Raw genomic sequence first — 18,883 nt, 5'->3', positions numbered from 1 at the left:
CTGGCAGGATGTGGCCCTGGGACTGAGCCAGGAGCATCAGAACAGTGCTGGGAGTGAAATTTAGATTTCACATGAGGAGAAGTTCATTGTAGGAGTTACAGAAAGGAAGAGCCATGTAGCACTGTGGAAAACAGGTTGCAGATACTTAAAAATCATTCAAGGTCAGGTGTGGTGGTGCACGCCTTTAATCCCAGCACTTGGGAGGCAGAGGCAGGTGGATGGATCTCTCTGAGTTCGAAGCCAGCCTGGTCTATATAGCATGTTCCAGGCCAGCTGGGACTACAGGAAGACCCTATCTCAAAAAAAAGATTCAAAAACACTTCAGCTTAAGAGTAAGGTTTGTTTACATCTAGGGTCTGCTCCTTGAAGTGGTGAGGGTGGGTGGCAGGGACTTAGGAGGCCAGCAGCACTGGGCAGGCACCTCTCCTTAGCACCATGAAACTGAAGACAGTAACACTGTTATTACCATAAAGCCCAGACTGGGTCTTGTGGGCCTCCGGTGCTGGGCTGCTTTTTGCCTGAGAGGAAGGCCCAAGCTTGTGTTTGAGCTTTGGCCGCCCCAAGTCCCATTGTGCTTTCTTCCCGGGACCTTGCTTCACGGGATGCAGGCTGGGGGTGTAGCATGTACCCGGTCCTGCTGAATCTTCCCTCCCCTGTACATTTCTTCTTGTGCTTTCTGCTCTGTTTGAAGAGAAGACAGTTCAGAAGAGTGCTCTCTGCCTACCTAACTTTGCCCCTTCTTGACCTTTCTTGCCCCAAAGTAGTGACTCCCGTGAACAGATCTCAGGGGTTTGGACAGGCTTCATTCCTGATAGGCCAGGAATTATGATTAGCGAAGCAGCTGGTGTTTAGAGGGGTCCATCCACTGATGCATCTTCACTGCAGGCCTATTACATGCATGTGGTGTGATGGTCCCAGAGAAAATGAGTGAAGGTCACAGACCCAAGCCTTACAGGGCTTACAGTTCATAGCAGAGCAGAGATGGGGCAAATCAACATCCAGATATGTTCTTGCTATCTGTGGCATTTCCTGTGAGGCCATAGCAATGATGGAGAGACAGTTGGGTCTTCCTGGAGTCATCATGGTCATCCTGTCATGAGAATGTTTAGTCAAGCTGTAGTGGCATGATCCTTGGTCTAGTATAGCTGATGCCCCTAAGCCAGACCTAGAAGAGTGGGAAAAACCCTGATTGTAAACACTGCCTGTCCTGCCACCACATGTCCCCTTCTTTCTAGAACACATGGGCAGCCCCCTTGACTTAACCTTTCTTTCTAAAACATGACAAATGGTCAGAGGTAGTGGAAAGGCCCTCAGAGAACAGTATACCTCTAGAGGGCTCCCTGCCTTTCATAACTGAAGAGGGTACTCTCAGAGGTTTTATAAGAGTTATCAGCTTACAAACAGCTCCCATCAGTCAGAGAGAAAAAGTCATGATCCCATCTAGTCAGAGGGAAAAGCTCATAAGAAAGTTGCTCAGGCCTTTAAAAACTGGATTTTACTGGGTAAACCTAGACTTTCTTTCAGGGGCAGAGGGCTAGGAGAACAGGCCTTGAGGTTTAACCTTTGGCTTGTATGAGTTCACGTTCCTATTCCCAGCCCATCTCATGCATGCACGTCTGTCTAGCAGTGATTCTCAGCACAAGCCCAGATTCTGGCTGTGAGAGTATCACCCTCTTGGCCTGTTTCCTTTAGCAGGTAGAGTTATAGGTCTTCTTGCTGGAGAGGTCTGGATCTAGATCCTAAAGCCAGTGCCTGGGACCACACAGGTGCCCCACAGATCGGGGTGTGGTTATTGAGCTATTACCTTGGCATTCCCAGCCCTTGGTGTTGGGAATTCCCTGCCTTATGAGGAGCAGCTCCCCTCCTGCAGACTCAGAAGATGGTGAAATGACCCTATCAGAGCTTCTGGGATGTGTGTTCATGGTCCAGCAGTGATGCAGGCGTGCAGGTCTTCATTCACTTAGCCCCAACAGCTCTGAGGGTTCACCCACAGCCCAGGCACCAGAGGAAAAGGTGAGGAGAGCAGGAGGCTAGCTTTTGGTCCTGAAGTCGGGCAGAGGAAGATGAGGCAGAGAAGCTAGTCCTTTGGGTACCCAGTGGTACCCAGGCACCAGAAGCCCTGGGTGAGGAGAAACTCATGTTACACCCTCAGAGTCCAACTCATCAGGAGGAAAATGGCCCCTGGCCTTTCTCAGGGACCACCCCTGTGAGATGCTACCCTGTGGTAAGGATCTCTAGCATGAGGACATAGCAGCATGTCCCAGCTCAACCAGCCAAGTAGAAGGACAGAAATGGATTCAGTGATCCTATAGGAATTTATGCCTCAAATTTTGTGTTATGGGGAGTGTACTAGGATCAAGTCCCCGCCCTCTAGGACTCCACCATCCAGTAGAGAAGAGAAAAAAGAGTGTGGTAACTGCCGGTGTTATTGGCCTCAGCACAGCCCAACTTTCTGTGTAACAGTTCTAGTTCTTACCACAGTTGCCACTCCCCTTGAGGAAAAAACAGAGTCTGAGAGCTTTCCATACCGAGGCTTCCCAGGAGCTGAGTCAGGGCTCAGGCTCTGATCTGTCTATGACTGGAGCCTCTGTTCTTTCACTGAGCCATGCTTGAGGGTCTTAGGAAGTAAGTGACTTGCCTGAGGTCTGCTGCAGGCCCAGGATGCTGCTCACAGCCCAGGCTGCCTCCTTTCTCCCCTAGTCTTATGGCCCAGCATCACTCACAAGCACCAGGACTGCTCTTTGGAAAGCATGACTGCACTCTCGACACCTCCCAATGTCAGATGAATCCATAGAAACTTTGATACCCATTAAGCCATTATCCATCTGGGCAGCCCCAGTACTGGCCCCATAGAGGTTTGGACTCCAGGAGATGGCCCCAGATGGCTAGTTGGCCAGGTGCCTCAAGCTTTCATCAAACTAACAGCTACCCACTCTGAAGGCTATCTGCTCTAGCAGATGGCAGACTGTTGACTGGTGTTGACCATCTGTTGGCTGCTGGGAAGGTTAAACCCCACTGGGACCACCTACTCTCACTCAGGATAACCTGGTCATTTGTTTAGGAAACTTGATGGGGGTGGGGGTAATCCTATGATCCCCTTCCCTGGAACTCCAGCCAGAGACTTCAGAATGCCCATTCTCTGACCCTCAGCTTTGACATGGAGGGAAGGCTAGGACACAGCCTGGCCTTTCAGTTTGAGGAGGGTCTCTTAACTCTTTCTCCCATTCTTGAAGCAATTCTGCATGGAGCTGAGGTCTTTGTCTTTAGCCTAATTTTGGAAAAAGCTGAGGTTCTGTGAAGTGGCCAGCTTAATACCACCCTATTAGATCAACCCCCTGGATCTGTTAGCCTGTTGTTTGTGACTATAATGATATGCCTAAGTAAGGCTGCTTTATGAAGAGAAGGTTTATCTGTCTTCATGGTTCTCCTGAGTGCTGGGGTTGCAAGTGTGTATGAACAAGCCTGGTTAATGTTACGCAAGTACTTTACCACCATAAACTGTGAGGCTGAATAGGATGGCCCTCTTAAACTTTTTCTTTTGAATTTTTTATTTCTTTATTTTTTATCTTTATTTTTTAAATATTTTATTTATTATTTTTATTTTATTTTTTTTATTTTACTTTATTTTTTTGTCTTTTTGAGACAGGGTCTCCCTGTAGCCCCAGCTGTCCTGGAACTCACTATGTAGACAGGCTGGCCTTGAACTCACAAAGATCTCCCTGCCTCTGCCTCCCGAGTGCTGGGATTAAAGGCGTGCGCCACCACGCCCAGCTTTTATTATTTTTATTTTATGTGTATATGTGTATTGCCTGCATGTAGGTAGGTGCGCCCATGTTATGCAGTGCCTGCGGAGGACAGAAAAGGCTGTCGGATCCCCTGGAACTGGATTTACGGACAGTTGTTACCTGCCATGTGGGTGCTGGGATTTGAACCCAGGTCTTCTGCAAGAACAGTGTTCTTAACCACTGAGCCATCTCTCCAGCCCCACTATTTGCATTTTTTTTTTTAATTTTCTTGCAGTGCTGGGGATGGAACACAGGGCCTTGTGAGTGTTAGGCAGGCAGTCTCAGACCTGTCTGCATTCCTAGCCTGCAATTTGCATTTTAAAGTGCATTTGTTCATTATGGATTTTTGCAGTAATTTTTACTTTTAAAAAATATTACACTAAGGAGCTGGAGAGATGGCTCAGTGGTTGAGAGCACAGACTGCTCGATTCCCAGCATCCACATGATGGCTATGAACCTTCCTTAACTCCAGTTCCAGGGGAATCCGAAGCCCTCTTCTAACCTCTGCAGCATTGCATGACACAGGTGCACTCACATACATGCAGGCAATACACTCATACACATAAAATAAAAATAATAAATAATTTTTTTTTTTTTTGGTCTTTTTGAGACAGGGTCTCCCTGTAGCCCCAGCTGTCCTGGAACTCACTATGGAGACCAGGCTGGCCTCAGACTCACAGAGATCCGCCTGCCTCTGCCTCCCGAGTGCTGGGATTATGCCACCATGCCTGGCATAAATAAAATATTTTTTTTAATATATATATATATATATATTAAAAAAAATATTTTATTTATGCCAGGCATGGTGGCATAATCCCAGCACTCGGGAGGCAGAGGCAGGCGGATCTCTGTGAGTCTGAGGCCAGCCTGGTCTCCATAGTGAGTTCCAGGACAGCTGGGGCTACAGGGAGACCCTGTCTCAAAAAGACCAAAAAAAAATTATGTTATGGGTTGGAGGGAGAGATGATTCAGGAATGAATGATTCAACTCTAAGAGCACTGGCTGTTCTTATAGAAGACCCAAGTTCAATTCCCAGCACCCATACGATGACAAACAACTGTTAATAACTCCAGATCCAGGGGACCTGATGCTCTCTTCTGGCCTCTGCATGCTTTGCATGACACAAGTGCACTTACATACATGGAAGCAAAACACTCATATACATTAAATAAAAATAAATAAATCAAAAAATTAAAATATAAATTTAATTTTAATTAATACATATTTTGTTTAATTAACATTAAGCTATATTTGATGGCACATGTCTTTAGTCCTAGCACTCAGGAGGCAGAGGAAGGTGGATCTACATGAGGTGAATCTCCATGAGTTGGAGGCCAGACTGGTCTTCATAGCAAGTTCTAGGTCAGCCAGGACTGTATCAGTAGGACCTTCTCTAAAAAGAAAAGGGAAGAAAAGAAAACAGTCTCAATTTTGAATGGAGAAATAGTTCAGCAGTTTAAAATCTCTTACTGCTCTTGCAGAGAACCAGAGTTTAGTTCCCAACACCCACATCTGGTGACTCAAAAAAAAAAAATTACATTAAAATATTTGATTACTACATCTTTTGGTACCCTCTCACTTTGAACAATTTAACTGTAGAAAGAAACATAACAGGACTGAGGATGTGACTCAATGGCTTAGTGCTTGTCTTGCATACAGAAGACCCTGGGCTCTACACCCAGCACCACCAAAAATAACCTGGCAAAAAACATAAAATAACTTTTAGGAGGGCCAGAAAATGGCTCAGTGGTTAAGAGTACTGACTGCTCTTGCAGAGGACCCAAGTTAGTTCCCTGCATCCACATGGCACCTCGCAACTGTCTGCAATTCCAGTTCTAGGGAATTCATTGCCCTCTTCTGACCTCCACAGGCATTGCACACTTGGGTGCACTTACATACACACAGGCAAAACATCCATACATATAAATTAAAAATAAAACAAATAGGGCTGGAGAGCTGGCACAGCCATTAAAGGCTTAGGCTCACAACCAAAAATAAAATTAATTTTTTTAAAAATTGTAATTATTTTGTGGTTTTTCTTTTGTTTTTGTGGTCCTCCTGCCTGTGCTTCTCAAATGCTGAGATGATGGTTGGGTGCCAACATATGGCATCATTGATCCATTTTTAAGTGTTCAGATCTATAGTGTTACGTATGTTGACATTATTATATCTCCCAAACTTCTTCCTCTTGCAAAGTGAAAACCTGAGCCATTTAACAATTCCCACTCCCATTCCCCAGCCCTGGGGACCACACTGTACTCTTGTCTCTGTGAGTTTGACTAGTCTAGTTACCTTTTCCAGTAGAACAGCACAGTCTCTGTCATTTTTGTGACTGGATAGTTCCACTTAGTATATCACCCTCAAAGATTCATCCAGGGCTGGCAGGATGGCTCAGTAGGTAAAGGTGCTTGCTACCAAGTCTACCTGGGTTTAAACCTCAGGGCCCACATGACAGAAGGAGAGAACCAACTCCCACAGTTGTCCCCTGACCGCCACACATGGGACATAACTTGTGTATACACACACACACACACACACACACACACACACACACACACGTAAAAACAGTAAATAAAATTTTTAAAAATTTTAAATTAAAAAGGTTTAGGCCAGGCGTGGTGGCGCACCAGAAAATACAGTTTATTGGTGTACATGTTCACATATTACTTATGACTGTTTTAGTTCAACAACAGCAGAATTAAGTAGTTCCGGCAGTGACTGTTCTACAATCCTGAATTATTTACTATCTGGCTCTTTACAAAAAAAAAAAAAAAAAAAAAAAAAAAAGGTTTATCCATGTGATAGAATATGCCAAATCTCCTTTTTTAAAATTATGAGTCCCTTTTATTTTATTATTTATTATTTTTATTTTATGTGTACAAGTATATTGCCTGCATGTATGTAAGTACACCGTGCCATGCAATGCCTAAGGAGGTCAGAAAAAGGTGTTGGATCCCCTGGAACTGGAGTTACGGATGGTTGTTAGCTGCCATGTGGGTGCTGAGAATCAAACATGGGCCCTCTGCAAGAGCAGTCAGTGCTCAACCTCTGAGCCATCTCTGTAGCCCCAAATTTCCTTCTTTTTAAGACCGCATATTATTTATTCCCTTGTATTTACATAATGTATTTTGTTTGCATATGCATCCACTGGCAAATACTTGAATTGTTCCTACTTATTGGGGTTGGTTGGTTTGAGAGAGGGTCTCACTGTGTAGCTTAAGCTCGCCTTGAATCTCTGATCCTCTAGCCTCCATTTTCCAAATGCTGGGGTCGCAGGCATGTGCCACCACTCCTGGCTCTTGGATATCTTGAATAATGAAGTCATGCTAGTAGGCTATTCCCATTTTAAAGAGAGATTAAAAGAAGCACTCAGCCCCAGGACCCATGTACTGGCAGCATGGAGACACCAGGGCTCCTGAATGTGGAGTTGGGGGTCTCAGCTCCAGCCCACTGGCTCCTTTACTTTCCACTCTTCTCTGGGGCTTAAGTCTCCAGGGAACAACACTGCTGCTGGGCAGAAGATCCACAGGGTCTTGATCACCTCCAGGTTTTCAACATCCTTAAGCCTCCCATTACAGGTCTTAGGAGGCTACCTTGTCTCTCCAGCTCCTTTCTTCCAAGCCTGCCTTCTGGTACAGGGTTTGGGGGGCAGAGAGCCTTCTGGCTGGTCACCTGGTTAGAGATGTTGAGAGTCAAGTGGGGGAAGGAATAGACCGCTGGTTACAATGAGCTCACTTCTAGTAGACCCTCTGACACAGAGGAAGATGCCCACTTGCTTCCAGTCCAGATGAGTCAGCCATATCTGTGTTTGTTTTACCCAACAATGACCCGGACTATCTCCAGGTCTCAGCCAGACCCTGGAACCACAGGAATGTTAGTTAATCTTAGCAGAACCCAGGGAAACTGTTTCTCCATTCTGGAGATTCCAGACATAGTGACCTGGTGTGCAGTCAGGTCCCCACTGTCCTGCCACACCCAAGGGCCCGAGGACTCTGATTATGCTCTTTCAGTTCACCAGCCTCTGCTCAGGCTATCTGCCAGCTTCCCTCAGGGGTCTAGCCTGCAAAGGCTTCCGCACCCTCTCCTCCTGCCTACTGCTTGATGATCTCTGACCCTCGTCCTTCATGGCTCTGTTTGAATTGCTTTGCTGTCCTGTTGAATGTATAGTCCTTCCCCGGCCTCTGCTCCAGCCCTGCCAGCCCCAGCCTTATACCCCAACAAACCCCTTTGCTTCTCTCTCATAGCAAACCATTCCACCAGCAGTGCTTCATCTTCACCCTCACCAGTCTTTGCAGTCTTTGGAGGTGGGGACATGACCCATCCCTCTCTGAGCCATAGCACTGGGCACAGGCTTGAGAAAGTTGGGTGAATGGATGGGTAGGTGGGTAGAAAAGAGCCAGAGAAGGAACCTGGCATGGTGGTACAGAGTTACTTCCAGCACTTGGGAACCAGAGGCAGGAAGATCATGAGTTTGAGGTCATCCCAAGTTTGAGGCCGGCGTCTTAGAAAACTGAAGAGCTAGAGGAGGAATGGTCAGAGACCCAAGGTTTCAGAAGACTCATGCTAGTTCCATCTTGCCATCAACTCCTCAGTCATGATTTCTGACAGTTCTCTTCCAAAATGGAAACATTCTAGGTAAATAACCTCATAAAGCTGATGCACTTACTGAAATGCTTTATATGAGTACAGTTGATGTGTCACTAAGAAAACATGTATTCCAAGTACGCTAGTGGCCTCCCAGTACCTGGCTGCTGGGCTGTGTGGCTTCCAGAATTCTAATCCTGGCTCTGGATGAATGTATTCCCTGCTTTGGGCAGGACAGGTGAGTCCTAGGGAGGTTAGAGTCCTCAGGCACAAGGAGCCCTACATCCTGGAGTTTCTACATGACCAGCTGCCCCTGCAGAGGAGGACAGCTGGTGCTGTTTCTGAGCTGTCTAGCACTTCCTTGTACTGGCCTTGAAGGCATCGTTTGTCATTGCTGGGCTGAAGGTTTGGCACAAAGATGTTGAGCTTGCCTGGGGAGTGCCCCTGTATTTCTCTAATGCTGTCTCAGCTTGACTGGAAGTGGCTGTTTGGACGCTGTTTTTTTGTTACTTTTCTGGTTGCTGTGACAAATACCCACAGAAGCAACTTAAAGAAGGAAGGGTTTGAGTCATTGTTCAAGGTCCATTGTGGCAGGGAGGTCACGGCAGCAGGAGCTTGAGGTGGGGCTGGTCACGTTGCCTCCACAGTCAGGAAGTAGAGAGAGATGAATGCTGGTGCTGAGCTCACTTTCTCCTTTTTATTCAGGCCAGGACCCCAGCCCATGGAATGACACTGCCCACCATATTTAACCCAGACTAGAAACTCTCACAGACATACCTAGAGGTTTGTTTCCATGGTGATTCTAAGTCCCATCAAGTTAACAATCAAGATTAACCATCATATACCATTTTGAGAAAGATTCTGAGTCTCAAATACCATTGCAAGAAGGGACATCAGAGTAACTAGTGATGCCTGCCTCGGGAGTGAGAGGAAAGGGCGATGCCCGTGTGCCATTTAGCTACCACCCCAACTTTATGACTAAGCTCAGGCTTTGGGGTCTGCATGCTTTGGGACCAAACTCTGCTCTCCTGGGCCTCAATTTCTTCATCTCTCAAATGAACATGTATAAGTCAGAGTATAGATTCAGCTCCTGTAACAGAGAAGCCTCAGTGCTGTGGCCTAGAGCAAGTTCAGAGTTTCTTGTCTCTTTTGCACTGAGGAACCTGGACAGCAGTGGGCAGCTCTGAGCTAGGGGAACCTAGGCAGCTCATCCTCAGTGTGAACTTCAGCTTGTGGATCTAGGGTAGCTGCTCTCTTCCAGCCGCTTCCCAATCAGAAGAAAAGACTACCCATGGAGCAAGTATCTAGTGGTCTCTAGTGCCCACGTCTCTGGAGTCACTTGGTACCAGGTACCCAGTACTTGCTGGGAAGTGTTTCGGGCTGGGTAGCCTGTGCCCCTCTAGCCCTCTAACACTCTTGTCGGACCAAGAAAGCAGAAAGGAGTATTGAGTTTGTGAGGTCCGGCGATAGCATGTGCTCCCTCTGGTAGCTGCCCGGCCTTCGCGGCACTCATGGCTGTCTCCCCTCCCACTCAGGAGCTGGTGCTAATCCTGCACAAGGCTCTGGAGGCTGCCCAGCAGGAGAAGCGGGCATCCAGTGCATACCTGGCTGCAGCTGAAGACAAGGATCGGCTGGAGCTGGTGCGGCATAAAGTACGTCAGATTGCAGAGCTGAGTCGGCAGGTGGAGGCCCTGGAGCAGGAGCGGGTGCGCCTGGTGCACGAGGCCGGCCTGCGGGAGCAGCAGGTGCAGGCACTGCAGCAGCACACGCAATTGCTCATGGACAAGAACCAGGCCAAGCAGCAGGTCATCTGCAAGCTCTCAGAGAAACTCACGGAGGACCTTGCACAGTCCCCTGGCCAGCCTCCTGACACCTCCGATGGCAACTTCCTGAGCCAGCAGGAGATGATAGAGCACCTGAAGGTAGGCCTCCTCTCTGCCCAGCAAGCTTTCCTGAGACCTGGGGAGGGCACTAGGAATGGTTTTCTAGGTGAGGCAGAAGTGTCACCCCTCATCCTGCAATATCTGAACTGGAAGTAGGTATTAAGAGGAAATTTCTTTTCTCTCACTTTCTGAAGGCCCAATGCAGTTCGATGTTTGGTGCTATGCAGGGCCACTGAAAAACACTTGTTCCTAGCTTATCACTTGGGAGCTGCAAAAGCCCAGGAATATCCCAGCCTGGAGCCTGGCCCAGACAGCCTTCTTCAGTGCCATTCTATTGCCCAGGGTCCCCAAAGTGTCCAGGCTGTCCCCCAGCTGCAGTTTAGCATGCAGTATAGGTGCCTAATGCTGGCTGTGGCTGACTCAAGATAAGAGCCATAGATAAGAACCCTCATCACTAAGGGTTCCCCATGTGCCAGCACTGTCTCCAGTGTTTACTGCATCTGCTCGTGGCACCCTTGTACCAGCCCTCCAGTGACTCACAGATGGAGGTTTCCTTCTTTGCAGCTGGGAGTGAGGATGCTTGCCCAGAGCCAGCTCTGAGGTAGGGAGCAGGGCTGGGACTCAGGTCTGATGACTGGTCCACCTGCTCTGCACCTCCTGGCCTCTTTACCTATTCTAGGTCCTGCTACCTTCAGTGCCCCAATCTGCTTCCCTCCCCCTCCTCTGTCCTCATCTTTCACCTCAGGCTACCATAGCCCAAAGAGACCAGCCATGGCAGAGGGTTGGGGACTTCATTTGAGGTGTGATGCCTACTGTGGACCACAGGCTTCTCTGTGAAGGTTGTGATAGGAGCTACCCCAGCACCAGGAGACCTGAGGCTGGGGATAGGTACTTTTAGCCCTCACTGTTCCTAAAGACAGCACGCAGAACCAGGGCCAGTTTTGCTCCAAATACCGCCTCGTGGACACCCACGTTCTTACATATGTATGATATTAGGACCCCCACCCCCAAAACCAAAGAACTGCTGGGTGGTGGGAGATAGAGAAAGAAAAGAAAAAAGCTTCTGAAAGAAACAGTGGCAAGTTGAGCTACAGCCACTGTCGGCACTGTGAAATGAGCCAGCCCTAGGGTTGAGTCCCGGCTCTGCAGAGTGAGCTGGCCCTAGGGTTGAGTCCCGGCTCTGCAGAGTGAGCTGGCCCTAGGGTTGAGTCCCGGCTCTGCAGAGTGAGCTGGCCCTGGGGTTGAGTCCCTGCTCTGCAGAGTGAGCTGGTCCTGGGGTTAAGTCCTGGCTCTTTGCCTTGCTAGCTGTATGACTTTGGGCAAGTTCTCTCCCCTCTGTGGGAAGTAGCCTAACCATTCCCGAGGCTGCACAACTCTTGGAAAGATAAAGGAAGGGAACTTGAGACCTACACTGCTTTCCCTGACAGCAAAAACTGAAAGCCCACAGAACCAGCCAGGCATGGAATTCCTTATGAGACTGAAGTCAGAGACTCTAGGGATCAAACAAAACCAAGCCTTTGAAGCGCAGGTGCAACCTGCTAGAAAGCTGTGGGCTTTGCACGCACCAGCTGCCTCCTGCTGCCCTGCACCTGCTGGGGGGCCTCCCCACCCCATCAGGTGTCCACTGTTCCAGACCCAGCAGAGGAGCACAGGGTCTGAGACACAGATCAGCTGAATGGCTCCAGAGCACCAAGAGCCACTCATTACTCTGGCCTCCCCTAGGCACCCAAGTGTGTCCCTCAGGTACATCTTTAGGAATGTCACTTATCAGCAAGGCCCATTATGAAGAGACTTATCTCTAGTGATCTTAAGCTTGCAGATCATGCTCAGCGAATATCCAGGGCTTTAGAGAACTGCGTGGACTAGGTGTGTCCTAGGTGATAGCTCTCAGAAGGCCTATCACTATTAAATTTGGCCACAGGGAGTACTCAAGCTTCCAGCTTGCCTGAGACAGGACACAACTTAAGGGAAAGACCCTCTTGTCTTTGATACTGTCATTTCAAGAATGGGCTTATTAGATGGGCATGGTGGCACATTTGTGGGGCAGAGGCAGGTGGCTCTCTGTGAGTTCAAGACCAGCCTGGTCTACATAGCGAATTCCAGGTCAGCTGGGGCTACAGAGAGACCCTGTCTCAAAAAGACCAAAAAAAAAAAGAATAGGCTCATTGACTCTTGAGTTTCAAAAGCCTAGTGTGGTAGCACAGGCTTGTAATCCTAGTATTTGGGAAGGAAGTAGAGGCAGGAAAATTAGGAACTCAAGGTCACCCTTGGCACAGAGCGTTTGAGGGCAGCCTGACTACATAAAGCCCTATCTCGGGGGTTGGAGGGCAATCAGAGCTAGAAAGATTGGGAAGTCTAGCCTGCACCATCTTGGCAGGCACAGCTAAGCCATGAGGGGGAGGATAGGTCCTGCAGTAGATGCAGATTTCCCCAAATGATCACAGAGCCTTGTCTGTAAGTGGTCGCCATGGTGTCTGATCCTGTGTGGGTGGCCACAGCAGGCTGTCCTCTCCTGGACCCTTCTCCTACATGGTTACCTTTTGCTCTGTGGGTGACTTTCATGTGGCTTCTCTTCTCTTCTCTGAGGTCTCTCTTTTTCCTCCCTACAGTGCTGAGCCAAGGAGAACACCCAAGGTAGGGCACCGAGCTGATTGGGTGCTGCTCAGTCACCACTATGCCCCAAAGGTTGCTCACACCCACCTCCCTGCCTGGGCACCTCCAGGCCTCCCTGTAACCAGGAAGCAGGCCCCCTACATGACAAATCCATATTCTCAAAGCCTGGGAAGTGCCTGTGCTCAGCCTGGTGTGAGGAAGGAATGGTACAGGGAGTGGGTGTGCTCTGAGGCAGTCAGTGGTGTTTGCTGAGCACCTGCTGTGAGCTGAACACCCCAGGGTGGATCCTGGCTTTTCCACACCAGCTGTGTCATCAAGGAGCTCACCTTCTAGGGCCTTGTTTCCTTATCTAAATTGGGACTGAATGGTACTTTACACTTACCCCTAGACCCAACACATGCTGGGACTAAGGGACTGGCAGACACTTTATTCCCTTGCCTAGATGCTTGTGGCTCTTTCCAGGCACTGAGGAAGAACCCCCATGAGCAGTGGCAGCAAGCGCCCTGCAGACTAGAGGAGCAGGCTGTGGCAGCTGTCTTGCATCCCCTCTGCACACAGTGACTAATGGGAGCCCTCCCTGTACCCACAGCCCAAGATATGTTCCCAGGCAGGAAAGGAAGGGCTGGAATTCCCACTGTAAATACCTTGAAACCGTTAGAGTGTGAGTGGGTGATGTGTGTCTGAATGGCTTCCAGAATGCTCTTCCCAGTAGAATGTAGCTTCTTGGCTCTGCACAAACCTTCCTGTGGCTGGCCCAGCTTCTCATCTGCTCCAGCAGCAAGCTGTCCCTCCCAGATCTGAGTGTTGGGGAGTAGGGTGTGGGGAATCTCCAGGCTCAAAACTGTTCATCACGGCAAGATTCATACTCAAAAACCAACTAAAACACTCAGGGCTCAAATTTAAAAACAACAAAAAGAAAAGGACTTTGAGTAAGCTCTAGGAAATTTCCCCAGAGAGTAGTTACCAGTTAGTAAAAGGTGATTATTAGAGCCCAGCATGATGGCATAGGCCTGTGATTCCCAACTATTCTAGAGGCTGAAACAGGAAGATCATGAGTTAGAGGGCAGCCTGGGACACATAGTGAGACCTTGTCTAAGAATAGTTAAGGGGAGCCAAGGGTGGTGGCATACACCTTGGAATCTGGAGTTCAGAGTCATCCTCAGCTATGATATGAGTTTGAGACCAACCTAGGCTACATGAGACCCTATCAGGATGAGGGAGATGGGGGACGACATCATGCTGGGAGACAGAATGGAGGCTGGGCCATTTTCTTTCAAACTTGCTTTCTATGCCATTTTGGGGGAATGTCTCAAGGAAGGAAGCGTTTTCGGCTTCTTTGGGTGACTTCGCAGGATCAGGGTGTTTGCAGTGCCACTGCTGACCAGTCTTGCTCTCCCTTCCAGGATGACATGGAAGCATATCGAACCCAGAATCGCTTCCTCAACTCTGAGATCCACCAAGTCACCAAGATCTGGAGGAAGGTGGCTGAGAAGGAGAAAGCCCTGCTGACCAAGGTACCAGGGACTGGTGGCCACACTCCACCCCCTCCCTGCCCTGAGCTACCCTACCCCTACCTCCCAACCCCTCAGTCCCCCAACTCCTTCCTTTCCTTCTTCTCCATCTCCTGCTCAGGATTAACTGGTAGCTACAAGGGAGGAACATGGACACCAGTGAGCCTGGTCTGTACCCCAAAGAACACACAGACTAGTGAGGGAGGAGATATACTGGAGCAGTGCCAGGTCAGAAGTCAAGATTGGCTTCCTGGGGGAGGTGTCCTCGGAGTTGAGGCTAAGACCAGTCAGCATCATCCAGACAAAAAAAGTACGGAAAAGTCTTCTAGAAGAGGCAGGTAGCTGGTTGGGGGGCTGCAATGTGAGGCTTGGTGGCCGTCTGTAAGCTTACCTAGAGGAAACAGAGCACAAGGGTTAGGTGGGGGATTAAATTGAAGGGTCTTGGGGCAAACTGATTTGAGGGGACAACTGTGACTGTTTTATGGAGGGTAGGCTTGGCAGAGGGGACAGTTTGGAGTCTGTAGCAGAAATCCCTGAGGTGTCAGGAACAGGACACATAAAAGTCCATGAGAGGCCGCAGGCTCCCTCGAGGGCTGGAATTGGCATGTGGTCCTGGGCAGGACCACAGCAGTTGCAGCCTTCACTCTGAGGCTAACATAGGAGCTGGGGTGGCCCAGCAGTCGAGGCAGATTTTCACCATCCACCTCACAGGGACAGAAAACCTGACTCACACAGCCAGATCTGGCTTCTGCACTGAAAGGGGAGAGGTATAACAGGATATCCATGGCTACAGAAGAGGGTGCCCAGAAGCCAGAGGAATGAAAGAATGCACTGGGTGTGGCAGACAGTGCCTGGGCAGTGTCCTCCCAGTCACCACCTGCAGAGAGCTGGCCCTGTGCCAAGAGTGTTCAGACAGACTCCTCCCAGCCACCACCTGCAGAGAGCTGGCTCTGTGCCCAGTGCCTGGTAGGGCTTTACACACATCAGCTCACCAATATTTTCCAGAATCTTAAGGAGACTGCTTACCCCTATTTTACAAATAAAGAAACTAAGGCAGAGTTAACTGCCAAGTGTACTAACTTGCCACAGGCTACACAGCTTGTCATGGCTGAACTAGAATTAAACTAGGAGTGTGAGCCTATGCTGACCCTGCCCTCCCCTCCTTCAGAGCCCAGCTCCCTCTTTCATCCTGGCTCTCTCTTACCTTCTTTGCTGTAAATCACTGTCTCCTTTCCCTATATGCAGGTCCAGGAGATGAGGGTAGGGGTGTTGGAAAGGCTCAGAGCTGCTCAGGACTCTGGTCACCTGAGCAGCCAGGTGGCCTAACCAGCCCCTCCATTCCCTCCTGTAGTGTGCCTACCTCCAAGCCAGGAACTGCCAGGTGGAAAGCAAGCACCTGTCTGGGCTGCGGAGGCTGCAGGAGGCTGTGGGGACTGAGGCTGGGGATTTTTCTGAGCTGCTGCAGCAGCTGATCCAGGAGGCACTGCAGTGGGAAGCAGGAGAGGCATCTGACAGCGTGGAGCTGAGCCCTATCAGGTGAGCCCAGTGAGCAGCCGGGGACAGACTGTCAGCATGACTGCTGACCGCAAGTGCCAACACCATACAGCTATGGCCTCCCAGGCTCAGGCAGTGCCAGCTTGGGGCGGGGGGCGGCTCAGAAGAGGCAGCTCCTTTGCCCCCTGAGTCCACAAAGTGCACCATGCTCATCACTACCTAAGCTGCCTGCTCCAGCAACACCCTTACCAAGCACAGCAGATAGCCAGTTAAATATTAAGAAGGGCTAGTGGCTGTGCCTGAAGGCCCCTGGGGGCCACTGGCAGGAGCTCGAGCTTTGGGACCAGACCTGGTTTTCTTGCTGTGTGACCCTAAACATGTTTCTTTGCTTTTCTGAACCTCATACTCATCCTCTATGTCATGTGGGTGACTGACTGAGATGGTGCATACAGGAGCCACAATGGGGCAAGTAAATGAATGGCACCTGGAAGGAGTCTGCGCTCAATGCCTCTGCCTATTGATGTTCTGTTCCCATCCATCTGTGAGAGTGCTGGCTGTAGTCAGCAGGGCTCCACATGGTAATGCAGGACCCCTTGGTGTATCTGTCCTGACTGCACACAGGCTCTTCTAGTTTACCATAGGAGATATCCTTCATAGGAGGCAGAACAGTTGTACCCATTGTACAGACAAGCAAATTGAGGCAGCAGCCTGGAGTAATCAAGACTGCTCTGCTACCCCTTGGTGCAGCTAAGGCAGAAGCCCAGTTAGGGAAGGCTTTGCTTTCCATTGCTAATGTGGCCTTTTGCCAGCAGCGAGTATGATGATTATGGCTTCCTGACGGTGCCAGATTATGAGGTGGAAGACCTGAAGTTGCTGGCCAAGATCCAGGCCCTGGAGGTGCGCTCCCACCATCTGCTGACCCTCGAGGCTGTGGAGCGGCCACTGCGGGAGCGCTGGGCTGCCCTGGGTGAGCTCATGCCCTCAGCTGAGCTCAAGCAGCTGCTACGGGCAGGCGTGCCTCGAGAGCACCGTCCACGTGTCTGGAGGTGGCTGGTCCACCGCCGTGTCCGGCACCTGCACTCTCCAGGGTGCTACCGAGAACTCCTGGCACGGGGCCAGGCCTGTGAACATCCTGCCGCCCGTCAGATTGAGCTGGACCTCAACCGGACCTTCCCCACCAACAAGTACTTCACCTGTCCCACTTCCAGCTTCCCTGATAGGCTCCGTCGCGTGCTGTTGGCCTTCTCCTGGCAGAACCCCACCATTGGCTACTGCCAGGGTCTGAACAGGTGAGTGTGGCATGAACAGGTGGGTGCTGCAGCAGGGAGGACACAGCACACTCTCTCTCTCTCTCAGAACACAGAGCCCAGGAGGCCTGTCCCTCTCCTCCAACAGATGCAGACAGGCAGGAGAAAGGACATGTCCCAGACAGGGATGGGTGGAGCCTGGGTCCTCGTCTGCTGTGCTTGCTTGCTCTAGGGAGAGCCCCTTCACAGAACCATCAGGAATGGCCCTCTGGAGTCAGGCTGGCTTACATGCCGCCAAACTGACTGGGTCAGTATCATGTGCCCAGGTGAAACCCACTCAGAGGCACCTGGGGGAAAGGGAGTTTGTAAATGTTCAGGGGTCCCTGGCTGACACCCCACAGTCTTCCTGTACCCCTGGCCTCTGGGGACTGCTCCACAGCCCTCAGCATGCTGGCTCTGGCCTCTCGCTCTTCACATCCTCCTCCTCTCAGTGGGCTTTTGCCCACTCATTCTTTAAACATTTAGGGCCCATCAGGGGTATATGAGTAGAGTGGCCCTTGAGTCGCCTCTCCTTCCCTTAATCCCTCATGTCCAGGCCCAAAATTCCAAAGATGGGGTCTGAGTGGCCTAGTGGATGATTGCCTGTCTGGATCCCATCTGCAGCCGAGGGAGAGAGATCAGGTTGAGGATGGAGCCACTCACTTGGTAGAACTGCCCCCTCCAACCCTGGGGGACTCTTCACGGGTACCCCAGTTATTGCCATAGAATTGCATAATCTCAAATATTTCTCAAAGCAAGTTTGACTCAATTTAATTTGAGCCCACATATCCTTGAGCAAAATTTGCATTCACTGTTCTGTACTTTTTCAGAACAGGTGATGTGTGACATTTATTTAGCATGGAATCGGCGCTCCAAATGTCTTCCCTCGAATTTGAATGGGTCCCCAGGGTAGCAATTTGCTATATTCCCATTTCCAGTCTAAATTTGGGTGAAATTGAGCATTTATCTGTAGTTCCTAGGATTTCTGAGTTAAACTCCAACAGTTACATCACTCAGTCCATACCCTCAGCAACACTGCTAGAATGTCTTGCTGAACTGATGTCTGTGACAGGTGATCTGTAGACAACCTCTCCACTCATTTATAGCCCACCAAGACTATGTACTTCTTGTCTGAATGTGTTAAACTCCAGAAGGGACAAAACTTGCAGAGCCTCTTTAAGAATAACTGTCTACAGATGAAGGTGCTGGCTGCCAGGCCTGACAACCTGAGTTCAATCCCCAGGACAGGACCCACATGGTGGAAGGTGAGAAACCTGCTCCTACAAGTTGTCCTCTGACCTCCACATGCGTGCTATGCACATACACGCCCACATACATAAATACACACACATAAATACACACACAAATAAATGTGATTTAAATTTTTTTTAAATAAAGTAGTAAATGCTAATACATTCTTGACAAAAGAGAATAGCTGTGAAAGTGCTGGGACTGATGGCACAGACCTATAATGCTAGCTACTCCAAAGGCTAAGGCAGGAAGATCACAGGTTCAAGGCCTGCCTGGGCTACAGAATGAATTTAAGGCCAGCCTGGGTTGCTGTGAGTTCAAGGCCAGCCTAGGCAACTTAGTAAATACATTGTCTCAAAGAAATTAAGGCCTAAGTTTGTAGCTCAGTTATAGAGAGGTCTGCCCAGCATGTGCAAGGCCCTGGGTTCAATCTAACCCCCACCCCCCACCCCCAAGAAAAGAATTGCTGAAAGGTG

General features: G+C 49.7%; 1 protein-coding gene across 8 annotated transcripts in view; it reads left to right on the top strand.

Moving 5' to 3' along the window:
• The window catches only part of Tbc1d2 (TBC1 domain family member 2), a 47,161-nt gene that overhangs the window by 18,910 nt on the left and 9,368 nt on the right, over positions 1-18,883 (top strand). For 6 of the 8 annotated variants that reach the window (XM_008851961.3, XM_029555459.1, XM_029555460.1 and 3 more), the window contains 4 exons: positions 9,905-10,291; positions 14,269-14,379; positions 15,728-15,912; positions 16,683-17,159. In XM_008851961.3, the coding sequence (XP_008850183.1) occupies positions 9,905-10,291; positions 14,269-14,379; positions 15,728-15,912; positions 16,683-17,159 (1,160 nt within the window). Of the gene's footprint in view, positions 1-9,904; positions 10,292-12,861; positions 12,887-14,268; positions 14,380-15,727; positions 15,913-16,682; positions 17,160-18,262; positions 18,422-18,883 lie in introns of those variants that run through there. The other 2 variants (XR_003846925.1, XM_017802887.2) reach the window with 2 other exon arrangements.

Source organism: Nannospalax galili, unplaced genomic scaffold (genome assembly GCF_000622305.1).
Source record: "Nannospalax galili isolate Female #2095 unplaced genomic scaffold, S.galili_v1.0 scaffold106, whole genome shotgun sequence".
Lineage (NCBI taxonomy): Eukaryota > Metazoa > Chordata > Mammalia > Rodentia > Spalacidae > Nannospalax > Nannospalax galili.
Note: the sequence above shows the minus strand (reverse complement) of the source record. Positions and strands in the feature narration are given on the sequence as shown.